Raw genomic sequence first — 14,282 nt, forward strand, 5'->3', positions numbered from 1 at the left:
GAACTCTATGGCAGTCTGGCCCAGTTCTGATACATCAGGACTCCCCACTGTATATTCACATAAACGTGCTCTTGCTCAGATCAAGCAGGATGATACTGATACCGATTCTGATACTGCAGACGGTGATGGGGATGTGTTGCTAAAGGGGTGCAGTTGATGATAGAGGCTATTAGAGATGTGTTGAATAACACCCGAGCAGGTTGAGGAGGCTTACTTCACTGAAAATAAGAAAGCCTCGCTAACCTTCCCTGCGTCAAAGTAATTAAATGCTATATTTAAAAAGGCTTGGGAAAACCCGGATAAAAAATTCCAGATACCTAAAAGGGTTCTGGTAGCGTTTCCTTTCCCGGTAGAGGATAGGAAAAAATGGGAAAACCCGCCTATTGTTGACGCGTCAGTATCCAGACTCTCAAAAAAGGTGGTTTTACCTGTTCCAGGATCTACCGCCTTGAAAGAGCCGGCTAATCGTAAAATTTATAATACGCTCAAATCCATGTACACGGCTTCGGGGGCGATCCTACGTCCCACTATTGCCAGTGCTTGGATTGCCAAAGCTATAGTAAAGTGGTCAGGCACGTTACTTGAGGACTTGGATACTATGGAGAAATGTGATGTTGAATTGTTTTTACGTAACATTCAGAATTCTGCAGGATTTCTGGTAGAATCCATGAAAGACCTGGGTTCCATGGCTGCGGGAATTTCCTCCATGTCGGTATCAGCTCGTTGAGGACTGTGGTTGCGCCAGTGGTCTACCAACGCGGAATCCTGGAGAAGTGTGGAGACCCTACCCTACACAGGTCAGGCTCTCTTTGGGGAAGCGTTAGATGCGTGGATCTCCACGGCTACGGCTGGTAAGTCACCCTTTCTTCCCTCAGCTACACCTGCTTCGAAGAAACCCTTTTCTTCAGTTACATGACCGCCCTTTCGGTCTAACAAGCCCAGAAAGGCCAAGCCGTCCAACACCTTCTTTCGGGGAGGTCGGCCCAAGTTCTAGAAACCTGCGGCTTCAGGTTCCCAGGAACAGAAACCTGCTTCAGGTACACCAAAGTCCTCCGCATGACGGTGGACTGCATGCCCCGGAGGTGGGGCCGGTGGGAGCAAGACTCCGACATTTCAGTCATGTCTGGGTGTCCTCTGGCCTGGACCCCTGGGTGCAAGAGATTGTGCCAGGGGTACAGGCTGGAATTTCAAAATCTCCCTCCTCACCGATTTTTCAGATCGGGCTTGCCAGCTCTGCTGGCAGACAGGACTGCCTTGCAAGAAGCCTTCCAGAAGTTGGTGGAGGCACAGGTTATTGTACCAGTACCTCCTCATATGCAAAACAAAGGTTACTATTCAAACCTTTTTGTGGTATCGAAACCGGATGGTTCAGTCAGGCCCATTCTGAACTTAAAATCACTAAACCCCTTTCTGAGGGAGTTCAAGTTCAAAATGGAGTCTCTAAAGGCGGTGATATCGGGTCTGGAGGAGGGGGAATTCCTAATGTCCCTGGATATCAAGAATGCGTACCTCCACATTCCGATTGGGCTGCCGCATCAAGCTTATCTTCGATCGCACTGTTGGACTGTCATTTTCAATTCCAGGCCCTGCCATTCGGCCTCTCAACAGCACCGAGGGTATTCACCAAGGTGATGGCGGAAATGATGATTCTCCTCCGCAGACAGGTGGTGAACATAATTCCGTATCTGGACGATCTGCTGATGAAGGCATTGTCCACGGAGAAGCTGTTACGGTCCATAACACTCACGACCCAGCTTCTCAGGGAACATGGGTCGTGGAGAACAAGGGTTCAAGCGATCCTCATTGCTCCGGACTGGCCAAGAAGGGCTTGGTATGCGGATCTTCTGCATCTACTGCAAGAAGAGCCGAGGCCTCTTCCTCTTCAGGAGGACCTGCTGCAGCAGGGGCCGTTCGCCTATCAAGAGGCTACGTTTGACGGCATGGAGGTTAAACGCCTGATACTAGCTCGGAAGGGCATTCCGAAAAAGGTTATTCTACCCTTGATACAGGCTAGGAAAGGTGTAACGTCTAAACATTACCATCAAACTTGGAAAAAATATGTATCATGGTATGAGTCCAAGAAATTTCCTGCGGTGGAGTTTTCAACTGGGACGGTTTCTCCTCTTCCTACAAGCTGGTGTGGATATGGACCTGAGGTTGGGATCTGTGAAGGTCCAGATTTCGGCCCTATCCATTTTCTTCCAAAGAAAATTGGCTGCCCTCCCTGAGGTTCAGACCTTTTTGAAGGGAGTTCTGCACATCCTAACCTCCCTTTGTACCGCCTACAGCGCCATGGGATCTTAACGTGGTGTTGCAGTTTCTCCAGTCTGACTGGTTTGAGCCTCTACAGGAGGTTGAGGTCAAATTTCTTACGTGGAAGGCTGTCACTTTGTTGGCTTTAGCTTCTGCTAGACCTGTGTCGGAGTTGGGAGCTTTGTCCTGTAAAAGCCCATACTTGATCTTCCATGAAGATAGAGCTGAGCTCCGGACACGTCAGCAGTTTCTTCCGAAGGTTGTGTCGGCATTTCATATCAACCAATCTATTGTGGTGCCAGTGGCTACTGACTCCTCAATTTCATCAAAGTCCTTGGATGTTGTAAGGGCTCTGAAAATCTATGTGAAGAGGACTGCTCGTCACAGGAAATCGGACTCTTTGTTTGTCCTGTATGATCCCAAGAAAATTGGGTGTCCTGCTTCAAAGCAGACGATCTCTCGCTGGATCAGGTTTACTATCGAACATGCTGTAGTATCTATGTAAATAGTTTATGTGCATTAGCTAGATGAGGTAGTGTACCTTTAAGAATCTAGCTGCACAGATGAACATGTGATCAGGAAGTAGAAGGAGAGTAAGGAGGAGAGCAGCATGTGGAGTTGATGTCTGTCTATAACCATGCAAGTACTACTTACCAATAAGAAATAAAATACATAATCTTCATACTGTATGATTCATTGAAATAAAGAGATGTACATCAGGACATAACAACTGGCGACGAGGATAAACTTTTAACTACTTACTCTCAGCTACTGTACATTCCTCTTAGTCACCATGGCTGACATGCTGGCATTAATCCCTCAGTTTCTGCATACTGATGCCCCTCATGCAGCAGAGGTATGGAGAAAATTACTTGCCCAGTTTGATCACTATATTGAAGCTATGGGGGTTACTTCTGAAAGAAAAGCATGCTTCTTCTCAGTGCTGGCTCCAAGATTTATGAACTGTATGATACTTTGCCAGAGGCAGACACCAGGGATTATAACAAATGCAGGGACTCTCTGACTGCTTATTTTGCCCCAAAATGCAGCCTGTCACATTCAAAATACCTATTCAGGACAGCTATGCAACTGCAAACTGAATCTGTTGATGCATACATTACTAGATTACGGATTCTTGCCAAGACTTGTCAGTTCCATGATGTAGAGGATGAAATTAAGCAGCAGCTAATCGCATTTGGAACATGTGGAAAATTGCGCAGACGTGCTCTTAAATCTGAAATGACGCTGACTGAGCTGCAGCAATACGCTAGAAGTCTAGAACTTTCAGAGACACATGCTAAAGACATGGAGAGGGGCATGACCCAGCTGCAAGTGTGCAATAAATTACACACGGACACAAGTACCATTCCGGAGACAGGGAAATCTAGATCATGTTACAGGTGTGGACGCTCCTATCCACATTCAGGAGACTGTCCTGCCACAGGTAAAATTTGCACTGCATGTGGCAAAATTAATCACTTTTTCTCTGTTTGTAAATCTAAGGAAATCAAGTCTACACCTAGACAATCTTCACAGCAGTTTAAATCCAGGCGAAAGACAGTGCGTTGCGTGGATCAACATTCTACAGTGGATCTGCCTGCAGAATCATCTGACAGTGATGACAAGTCAGAAGGATTTATCTACATGTTTCATCAAGTTGGAAAAAACAAGGTCAGTCCAAAAACTGTCATCACTCTAGAACACACTTCTGACGACTTTCTCATAGATTCCGGTGCTTCTGTAAATATAATGGATGCTACCAGTTTCAAGAAGCTGCATGGCAGAGTAATTTTGAATCCAACATCTTTGAAAATATTCACCTATGGTAATAAATGACCTCTTCCACTAAAGGGTTCTTTTGACATAGTTGCACACAAAAATGACAAAATGACAAAAGCTGTATTTTATGTCACTAAGTATGCAAGAAGTAATCTTTTGGGATTGGATACTGCATCAGAGTTGGGTCTTATACAAATTGTGGCACACACTTATGATTCCGCTCATGTCTTACATGACCCTCCCAATCTCACTCCTGTCCTACATGACCCAAAAACCACTACGAAGTGATGTGGATGTTTTACTACGGGAGTATGATCATCTTTTTCATGGCATTGGAAAACTTAAAGACTATCAAGTTCATCTTCACATTGATCACTCAGTTATCCCGATTGCTCAAGAACATCGGCGTATTCCTATCAACATAAGGAAGGAAGTGGAAGAAGAAATTCAGGCCCTTGAAGACTTAGATATAATTGAAAGGGTATCTGGTCCGACACCATGGGTATCCCCTATTGTGGTAGTGCCCAAACCAGGTCAACCAAATGCAGTGAGATTATGTGTTGATATGCGTCATCCTAATGTTGCCATTAAAAGAGAGCGCCATATTACTCCTACTATGGATGATATCATACATCGACTCACAGGTGCAAGTTTCTTTTCAAAATTGGATTTAAATAAAGGTTATCATCAACTGGAACTTGATGAAGAGTCACGGCAAATAACAACATTCTCAACTCATGTTGGGTTACGAAGATACAAACGGCTATCATTTGGAATCGTATCTGCAGCAGAGGTGTTTCAAAATGCTATCCGTCAGGTTATACAGTCAGTTCCAAATGCCATCAATTACAGTGATGATATCCTGGTTTTTGGAGCAACACGCGAAGAACATGATGTAGCTCTGCGTCAAGTGTTGCAGTGTCTTCAAGCCAAAAACTTAACACTGAATAAAGATAAATGCGTCTTTCTTCAACAGAAGCTCAAATTTTTTGGGCATATCTTTTCTCAAGATGGAGTTGGTCCTGATCCATAAAAAGTCCAGGCTATCACAAATATGTCCAAACCTGCTAATGCTTGTGAGGTCAAGTCATTTCTTGGGATGACTAACTATTGCTCCCAATTCATTCCAAATTACGCTACTCTGACTGCCCCACTAAGGGAACTCACAAAGAAAAATGCAAATTCATATGGACTTCCTCTCAATCACAAGCATTTGATGACATAAAACGATGTCTGCAGGATAGTGTCACAATGTCATATTACAACACTGACTGGAAAATAGAACTTATTGTGGATGCCAGTCCTGTGGGGCTCGGAGCTATCTTGACTCAGGTGAATACACATGGGGTTCATCATATTGTAGCATGTGCAAGTCCCAGTTTGACAGAGGTGGAAAAACGTTACTCTCAACCAGAAAGGGAAGCTCTTGCAGTAGTCTGGGGTTGTGAACGCTTTCATCTCTATCTATATGGCATTGACTTTACCATCCAGACTGATCATCAAGCCCTAGTGACACTTTTTGGAAATCCAAAATCCAAACAACCAGCTAGGATATAGCGATGGGGCTTACGTTTGCAGGCATACAATTTCTCCATCATTCATAGAGCTGGTGCTGACAATCCCTCAGATTACATGTCCAGACATCCTCTGCCTTTTGACATATCGCAGTCTACTTCAGTGGAGGAATATGTGAACTTTATTATTAGCAATTCAATTCCTGATTCACTTACTAGTGCCAACATCAAAGAGGCTTCTTCCTCAGATAAAGTTTTGTCAGCAGTAAAACACTGCATTATTTCCAATGATTGGCGACTGGGACAGTTTTTATTTTCAACTGATGAGGAACAAGAATTCCGAACACTTCATAAACATTGTCAAGAACTTACTGTACATGATGATTCAATAATTCTCAGAGGTGACAAAATTGTTATTCCAGCTGTTTTGAGAAAGAGGGTAATTGATATTGCCCATGCCAGTCATTTAGGAATCGTAAAGACCAAACAACTTTTACGTGAAAAGGTATGGTTTCCCTCCATGGAGCAACTTGTTGAATCGGAAATCCGTAACTGTATGACATGCACCCTTCTTTCTACGCAAACTAGCAGTGAACCATTGCGGATGACTAATCTACCTGACAATGTCTGGGAAAATGTCGATGTTGATTTCTATGGACCTTTATACAATGGTAAATATGTACTAGTGGTTGTGGATGAATATTCAAGATATCCTGTTCTTGAAATAATATCTTCAACGTCTGCCACATCTGTCTTACCAGCGTTGGATAGAATATTTACTACTTATGGAATTACAGGAACAATAAAGACTGATAATGGTCCGCCATTTCAAGGTGATGATTTCAGCAAATTCATGAAACATTTTGGAATTCGACATCAAAAAATCACTCCCCTGTGGCCACAGGCTAATGGTCTTGTTGAACGTTTCATGCGTAATCTGGGAAAGCAAATAAAGATTTGTAAAGTATCCCGAATTCCAATTCAACAATCTCTAAATCAATTTCTCAGACAATATCGCTCAGTGCCTCATTCCACAACAAATGTCCCTCCTCAGACATTAATGTTTCAAAGAAAAGTAATCAGATCCACTCTTCCAGAAATCCATTTGACTCCTTCATCTAGAGATCATCAGGTTAGACAGAAGGACTCTGCCAATAAACAAAAGGCTAAACAATATGCAGACCGGAAAAGGAGAGCTATTGTTTCGGACTTACAAGAAGGAGATCGTGTTCTGGTGAAACAAAAAGTAGTACGTAAGGACATGACTGCTTTTCACCCAAGTCCACTGACTGTAGTGAAAAGGAAAGGAACAATGGTTGTTGCAGAAAATGACTATCACACTGTGACAAGGAATGTGTCCCATTTCAAGAAGATATTCCCATCCTTATCTTCTGATGCACCAAGTCAAGATGATGTCAACATACCACCTATAACATCCTCAGCACCAAGTGATTCTATTGTGTCTGTTCCTTTGAGTGAAGGATCATATACTCGGACGAAAGCAGGCAGAGTCATTAAACCTCCTACAAGGCTTATTGAGCAGATATGACTTTCATCTTAAAGCTCATAATTTGTTGTTCAAAAATCTTTTCCAGTTTAATGTGTATTGTATATTGTGGGTTAATGTTCATGCTCAAATTCAGTCAACATATTGTTGTATGTTTAATTGGTTGAACGTAAAATCAATTTTATGTGTTTTAAAGAAATATATTAATTTACATATATGAAAGGAAGGGGGAGATGTAGTATCTATGCAAATAGTTTATGTGCATTAGCTAGATGAGGTAGTGTACCTTTAAGAATCTGGCTGCACAGATGAACATGTGATCAGGAAGTAGAAGGAGAGTAAGGAGGAGAGCAGCATGTGGAGTTGATGTCTATCTATAACCATGCAAGTACTACTTACCAATAAGAAATAAAATACATAATCTTCATACTGTATGATTCATTGAAATAAAGAGATGTACATCAGGACATAACACATGCGTATTCTATGGCAGGCTTGCCGTATCCTACGTCTGTCAAGGCCCACTCTACTCTTAAGGTGGGGTCTTCCTGGCGAGCTGCAACGTGGTCAGGGTCAAACACGTTTGCAAAGTTTTACAAGTTCGATACTTTGGTCTCTGATGATCTGTAGTTCAGTCAGTCTGTTTTGCAGGAGCCTCCGTGCTCTCCGTCCCGTTCTGGGAGCTTTGGTACATCCCCATGGTACTAATGTTGACCCCAGCATCCTCGAGGACGTAAGAGAAAATAGGATTTTGGTTACCTACCGGTAAATCCTTTTCTCGTAGTCCGTAGAGGATGCTGGGCGCCCGCCCAGCGCTTCGATTTCCTGCAATTGTTATCTGGTTAAGTACAACTTTGTTTTTAGTTGAGTATTGCATTGTTACTTGGTGAGTAATGTTTTCAGCAGTTGCTGAGTTTTCAGGCTAAGTTAGCCTGATGTGCCTTGTATGTGCGAGCTGGTATGAATCTCGCCACTATCTGTGTTAAATCCTTCTCTCGAAGATGTCCGTCTCCTCGGGCACAGTTTCTAGAATGAGTCTGGTAGGAGGGGCATAGAGGGAGGAGCCAGCCCACACTCTCAAACTCTTAAAGTGCCAATGGCTCCTGGTGGACCCGTCTATAACCCATGGTACTAATGTGGACCCCAGCATCCTCTACGGACTACGAGAAAAGGATTTACCGGTAGGTAACCGACTTTTTTATTAACAATTTATATGTCACATTGTGGTGGTTTTGTGTTTGTCTTGTTCTTGGCCAGAATTAGTCCTGAAAGTGAGAATTCAGAGTAACTCCCCCATGGATAATGACTTCATTGAGGTGGAAATGGACAGGGAGGAACTGACCTACCGGGAACTACTCCGAGTTTGCTGTTATGAGCTTGGGGTCAATCCAGAGAGTGTGGAGAAAATCAGGAAACTACCGAACACCATGCTCAGGAAGGTAATTGGCTCACTTATACCATTATAGGTGTTTTTATTAGCCCCTCCCCTCACAGGGAACTTAAGCCGTATACACATTAGAATTTTTAACGATATGCACGATAACGATATCGTTAATTATATTTTTGTGCATATCGTCTAGTGTGTACATACTATATCGTTAACGATGCATGCTCCTATGGTTCGTTAACGACCTTCTCTGCTGTCTGTACATGCAGTTAAATTTGGACTATATTGTCCAAAACTGCATGTTTGGGCCGGTGACGTCACTGAACGATATCGTTGGCGATATCGTTCAGTGTGTACCCTTGATTCCTGGGCAAACGATGTAGTGCGTACACACTGAACGATATCGTTCAGTGTGTACGCACTACATTGTTTGCCCGGGAATCAAGGGTAAACACTAGACTATATCGCTCATCGAGCATATAGCCTAAAGTATACCCAGCTTTACCGTTCTACAATCCTGCAGAGCGCAGCTGAACAGTGCTCGGGGGAGGAACTAGGAACTTACGGAGTTAATCTGTAAGCTAAATGGTGGAATGGAAATGGCAATTGAATGATTCTGTTTGCTGGAACCGTTTTGTTGCTGAAAGACTCTTGTAACTACATCCAAATATATTCGCCTGACATGCAGAGTTGTGTCCCTTTATGTGATCACACCATCCGCATCCCTTTGTTTGGTTTCGTAGCCATCATTATCAGCAGACAATTGCAGCAGCTCTCTCCTCCTGAAATCAAACGGATCTCTGCTCGTTCCCAACCCATCATAGGGGGTAATTCCAAGTTGATCGCAGCAGGAATTTTGTTAGCAATTGGGCAAAACCATGTGCACTGCAGGGGAGGCAGATATAACATGTGCAGAGAGAGTTAAATTTGGGTGGGGTGTGTTCAATCTGCAATCTAAATTGCAGTGTAAAAAGAAAGCAGCCAGTATTTACCCTGCACAGAAATAAAATAACCCACCCAAATCTAACTCTTTCTGCACATGTTATATCTGCCTCCCCTGCAGTGCACATGGTTTTGCCCAACTGCGATCAACTTGGATTTACCCCCATAACCGACAATTCTACACACATTTGATACACCCTCAGTAAACTTAAGCTGGGTACACCTTAGGGGATATACAATTATTGGGCTGATTTGCCAATAATTGGGTGATCTGACTGTTTTATTGTATAGTGTGTATGCAGGAGCGTTTTGGCTAAACACAGAAAAACTGTTCCAAACCTGGCAGAGACGTTCGGCTTCGATTATTAATTTGGGCGGCCTTCACAGAAATGATCTGCCAAAATGTTCTGATATTGTGCAGTGTGTGGGCATTCTGAATAATCTGGCCATATTTCCTGCGGTTTATCCTGATTAACTCCTCCTCCTTGTGGGCAGACATATGTAAATTCAGTGTGGGGTGGCAAAAAATCTGAAACGTAAAAAAAAATCGCTTAATGTGCAGTGGCACCTTCCAGTGGCAGAAAAAATTACCTGTTTGTTGGTTTGAACAAAAACATCACATACAGTACTGTGTGGATATGCAACTGCATTTGACTCAGTCGCCTGTAGATGCAGATACATGGTTACAGAACCTTGAGTAAGAATTAGAATAAAAAATTATCAAAATCTGTCTGCAAAAATGGACTTGTGCAACTCTGCAAAGGCCCCGTCGTTCTTGCAATGTACATGCCTGTTCCTGATTTGGTGTAGTATGACATTCACGTATATTGCTGAATCAGTTTCATGATTCCCATAAGTAATCCTACTAGCATAAGTGTCGGGACAGGGAAGGGCAAGAGGTCGGCTCCCCCCTCCCCAATATGTAAGAGGCGCCAGTTAATGTACTGGGTCACGGGGCACATGGCACTCTGCGGCCACCATCTAGGCTTACCATGGGGAAATGTCATACTGGAGATAATCCCCTTTCCAGCTGCTCCACCTCCTCCCTCCGCACAGCCCTTCTCCTCCTGCCTCCGGGGTCCTCCTTCACCCTGCACTTAGCTCCGACCCCTACAATATGTGACTAGTTACTGTTGGCTGGCCCCTACTCCATTCTCGCTTTCATCTTCATTTGCTCTAAGCAGAGGCTTAGCAATGAGGTGGTTCACATCACAGGGCCCAGAGAATGGAGAGAGAGAGATACTCCTAAATTAGGGGAAGAAGAAGACGGGTGGCTGCCCCAGCACTATCTGTGCAGTTTACAGAGTGAGTGTGACAGTCTGCCAGTGAGTGACACTACCTGAGGGGCTTCAGATGCCACAGACAGACACTGATTGTGTGATATATCAAACATATGGAACTTAAAACAGCAACCAGTTGAGGGTTATTATATAATTATTATCTTCTTTGTGATGTTGAAACAAAAAGGAGAGCATGGGGGGTGGGCAGTGCTGTTTGTAGGGATGGGGCATTACAGTGTAGGTCATACTATGGTGTTGGGCATAATATAGTGTTTGGGGCATAACCAAGGTGTAAGGTAGTCTTTTTCTGCAAGGCCACGCCCCTTCTATCAAGACCACGCCCTCTTTCTTACACTCCTTTGGCATGCAAATTATTTTTTTCTCAAAATGGCCTTGGAGGGGAGGAGGAAGCATTTTTTAATGTTCGCACTGGGAGCCAAATTGTCTAGAAACGGCTCTGTCTATGTCTCAGTTGTAAATAAAGTATTTTTCTTGTATAGTCTTGCACAGTACAGGATTTCCATAAATAATGCCACACTATACAGATAATGTTCAGCACTTGCGGTCATTCATTATTGTCTACCAGTTACCAGACCGTCAAAATTATGGAACAACATAACAGTAATGTCAGCTCCGGCGGTGTGCACCCGAATGGAGCAACACATGAATTACTCCGTCGGGTGCCATATGATGGCTGCCGGCGCGCAAAACACCATAGAGGTGAGGAGCAGCGTTAGCCTTTTATTATATAGGATAGAGGAACTGGACAAAGCCTTAATTCTGGTTTTAAAAACATCATTATGTGAGGAGGACGTTTGATTTAACATGCCACCATTTTCTGTTTAAGGACAAAGATGTTGCGAGACTGCAGTATTTCCAAGAACTGGAGCTGGTCCTGAAACATGACCACAGCCCATTCAGGACATCAACAACACTAACTGAAAGACCCTGTTTTAACAAGAAGGCATCAAAATTAACCTACTGACAGTGGCAGTGTATATACAGTATAGTGTAACCGGCTAGCAGAACAATACATTACACAGAGCAATGCAGCCTTAGTTTACATGTACTAAACATGGGGTGTTCTTGTGACGCATAGATCAGTTATTTAACAATAAGCAATCTGCATTGCTCGGTAGAGTTTAAAGAAGCACAGAGTGAATGGGATAACAAAGTTTATTTTTTTGCTAAATAAATTCTTTTCTTTTTGACTGTAAGAGAGATAGATATATAGTTTTAATTTTAAAAGGCATAAAGAATCTTGTATGGCTGTGCTTCCTATGTGGCAGAACATGCTGGAACTTGTAGTTCCATAACAGCAGTTGAGTGGCTCCGTACAGAGGACCTAGGCACTAAATAATCTAGTAATTTTGGTCTTCTTTTTATTGCTAGAGTAGGGGAAGCAGCATTTATGTACCTTGAGCTTGAATATGTTTGTGTTTTTTAACTAGATCATTTTTCCAAGCAGTCAGTTATTTTCTTGCTTAAACGCTGTCCCTTCCTCTACAGTCTGCATGTATTTGTTACACCAGGTGTCTGAGGACTGGAGTTTCTCTGACTGTTAATGTTGATGGCATATTCCATGACATTTTTTTTTCTTCTAAGCAGCCTCACGGTTCCGAAGATGCCTCTGATACATGACGGGTACATGTCTTAGACTTGCAATAAAAACGTCCTTCTTTTAAATGCACAACATACTTATGCCATAAAAGCACGATTACAAAAATGATCTATTTAGCAGTAGCAACATAGTTCAGTATGTTAATTGATGGTTTCTATTAACAAATTCTGTATTACCATCAATGGAAAGAGCTATGGCTATATAACAGTATTGTATGCTGAAATTTATATACTAATTACACCTATTAATACTTCTGGGTTTATGGTTGACTGTCATTCTCAGGGGTGTAGGGTATCAACTATATGTCACTTTCATCAGGTATTCAACCAGTCTGGCACTGTTTCTAATGTCTACCACTACTGACTGGTTTCAATGGTGTTGATACCTTGACTATAAAACCTCCAGGGAGCTCCCATACCCTTGTTGGTGGGTTGCTGGTGATATCACATCAAACAGTAGTCTACCCAGAAGTATTCTGTGTCCTAAATTAGTATTTTAGGGTCTTGTTAAATAACCTTGAATATAGGATCCTTGTATTACTACTTCTAATTAGTTTCACTTTACTATTAGCAGCTGTATAGGTTTCCAGTACATTTTAACCAATTGACCACTAGTACTGAGGCCACAGTGACCCAGGCAGATTCTTTCTTCTAATAAATCCTAATACAATGACTTTGTGGAGTGCGTACAGAACAGCTGCTTTGTCTAATTCTGTACAGATTTTATGTAATTTAGTTACTTATTGTTTACAAATATAACATATAACATTCATGTTTTCTGTGGTGTTTCTTGTATATGTATATGACTATTTAGTATGTATTTAGTATCTGAAAGCAGGGTTGGAAAAAAACACAACGTATTTATTGGTTTAAACCAGTTTTTTTCTTTGTTTTAATGAAAAATAATTGAATCATGTATTAGAAACCTTGATCAACCATGTTTGAATGCTTTCTAACATTTAATAATGTTATTAGGCTTTGAATCATTTTACATCTTTCAATAAAACCAATTTTTTACAGCTTATTATTCCTACTACGTCTGACTACATGTAGATAGACTAAACATATTAATACATACAAAGTACACTCCAAAATAGATGAAAATTGAAAATAAGAACAATAAGTTAATGTTAAGCATTAGTCCACTTATTCTAATTAAAATCTTAATAGTATTGGTAAATGCAAAAGCACTTTTCAGAGAAACACACGCACACACAAACGGAGGTATTAATCATTAGCACTGGGCATGCCACTGGCATTACACATTTTGAATAAAAGCACTAGTTTTTTTAATATAATGGGCAATTTTATAAGAAGTCACGGCGCCGTGCCAGTTGTCGCAGCATAATAAAAAAAAGTGTTTTTAATAAAAAATAAAAAATAAATTGGTTTAAACCAAAGTGAAAGTATGTGTGAAAGTATCACCTTGACTGGTCCCACCTATACTGGACAAAAAAAGTGTGTGGTTTTTTTGTATAGTGTAATTTGGTCACTTGGTGAATCATTGCTATACATGTTTGGATTGTGCTTGGAAACAGTGCAAAGCAGACCCATATGTCCCCCTCCCCTTGCTGTGTGTGATTGGTCATCATTCAACATGTCTGTAGAAAGAATCGCTCACCTTATTTCGTTTAGTGATCATGTCCGCATCACAATTTGTGAGGGCAGTAACTGATGTGTCATACCCTTTTAACATTGAAATGCTGAGCCGCACCCAGGATTTTCCATACATCCTGGGTGTGACCCGACTGAAACTCCTTTCAGAGTGGCGGCTGGACCGGGCTTATTGCCGGGTCAGTGACATCATCGCACACGTGAACAGTGATAGCGCTTGGAGATAAAGTCCTCTCCTGGTGCCGACTCTCCCTATGCTGTCACAACGACCCAGCTTACCCGTTTACACTGCACTGCGACCCTGTAACCTACAGCAATTAATAAGGTTGTAAATTCAGAAAATAATTTTTTTTTTAAATGTTTACAAATACACAAGTATGGGGAGA

The 14,282-nt window shown here is 42.1% G+C and overlaps 1 protein-coding gene across 2 annotated transcripts in view; it reads left to right on the forward strand.

The window, feature by feature from the left end:
• The window catches only part of ANKRD40 (ankyrin repeat domain 40), a 141,597-nt gene that overhangs the window by 57,859 nt on the left and 69,456 nt on the right, over positions 1 to 14,282 (forward strand). The window contains exons 4-5 of one of the 2 annotated variants that reach the window (XM_063960914.1): positions 8,311 to 8,492; positions 11,510 to 13,306. In XM_063960914.1, coding sequence (XP_063816984.1) covers positions 8,311 to 8,492; positions 11,510 to 11,647 — 320 coding nt within the window. In that variant the 3' untranslated portion in view covers positions 11,648 to 13,306. Of the gene's footprint in view, positions 1 to 8,310; positions 8,493 to 11,509; positions 13,307 to 14,282 lie in introns of those variants that run through there. The other variant, XM_063960915.1, reaches the window with a different exon arrangement.

This window comes from Pseudophryne corroboree, chromosome 3, assembly GCF_028390025.1.
Source record: "Pseudophryne corroboree isolate aPseCor3 chromosome 3, aPseCor3.hap2, whole genome shotgun sequence".
NCBI lineage: Eukaryota > Metazoa > Chordata > Amphibia > Anura > Myobatrachidae > Pseudophryne > Pseudophryne corroboree.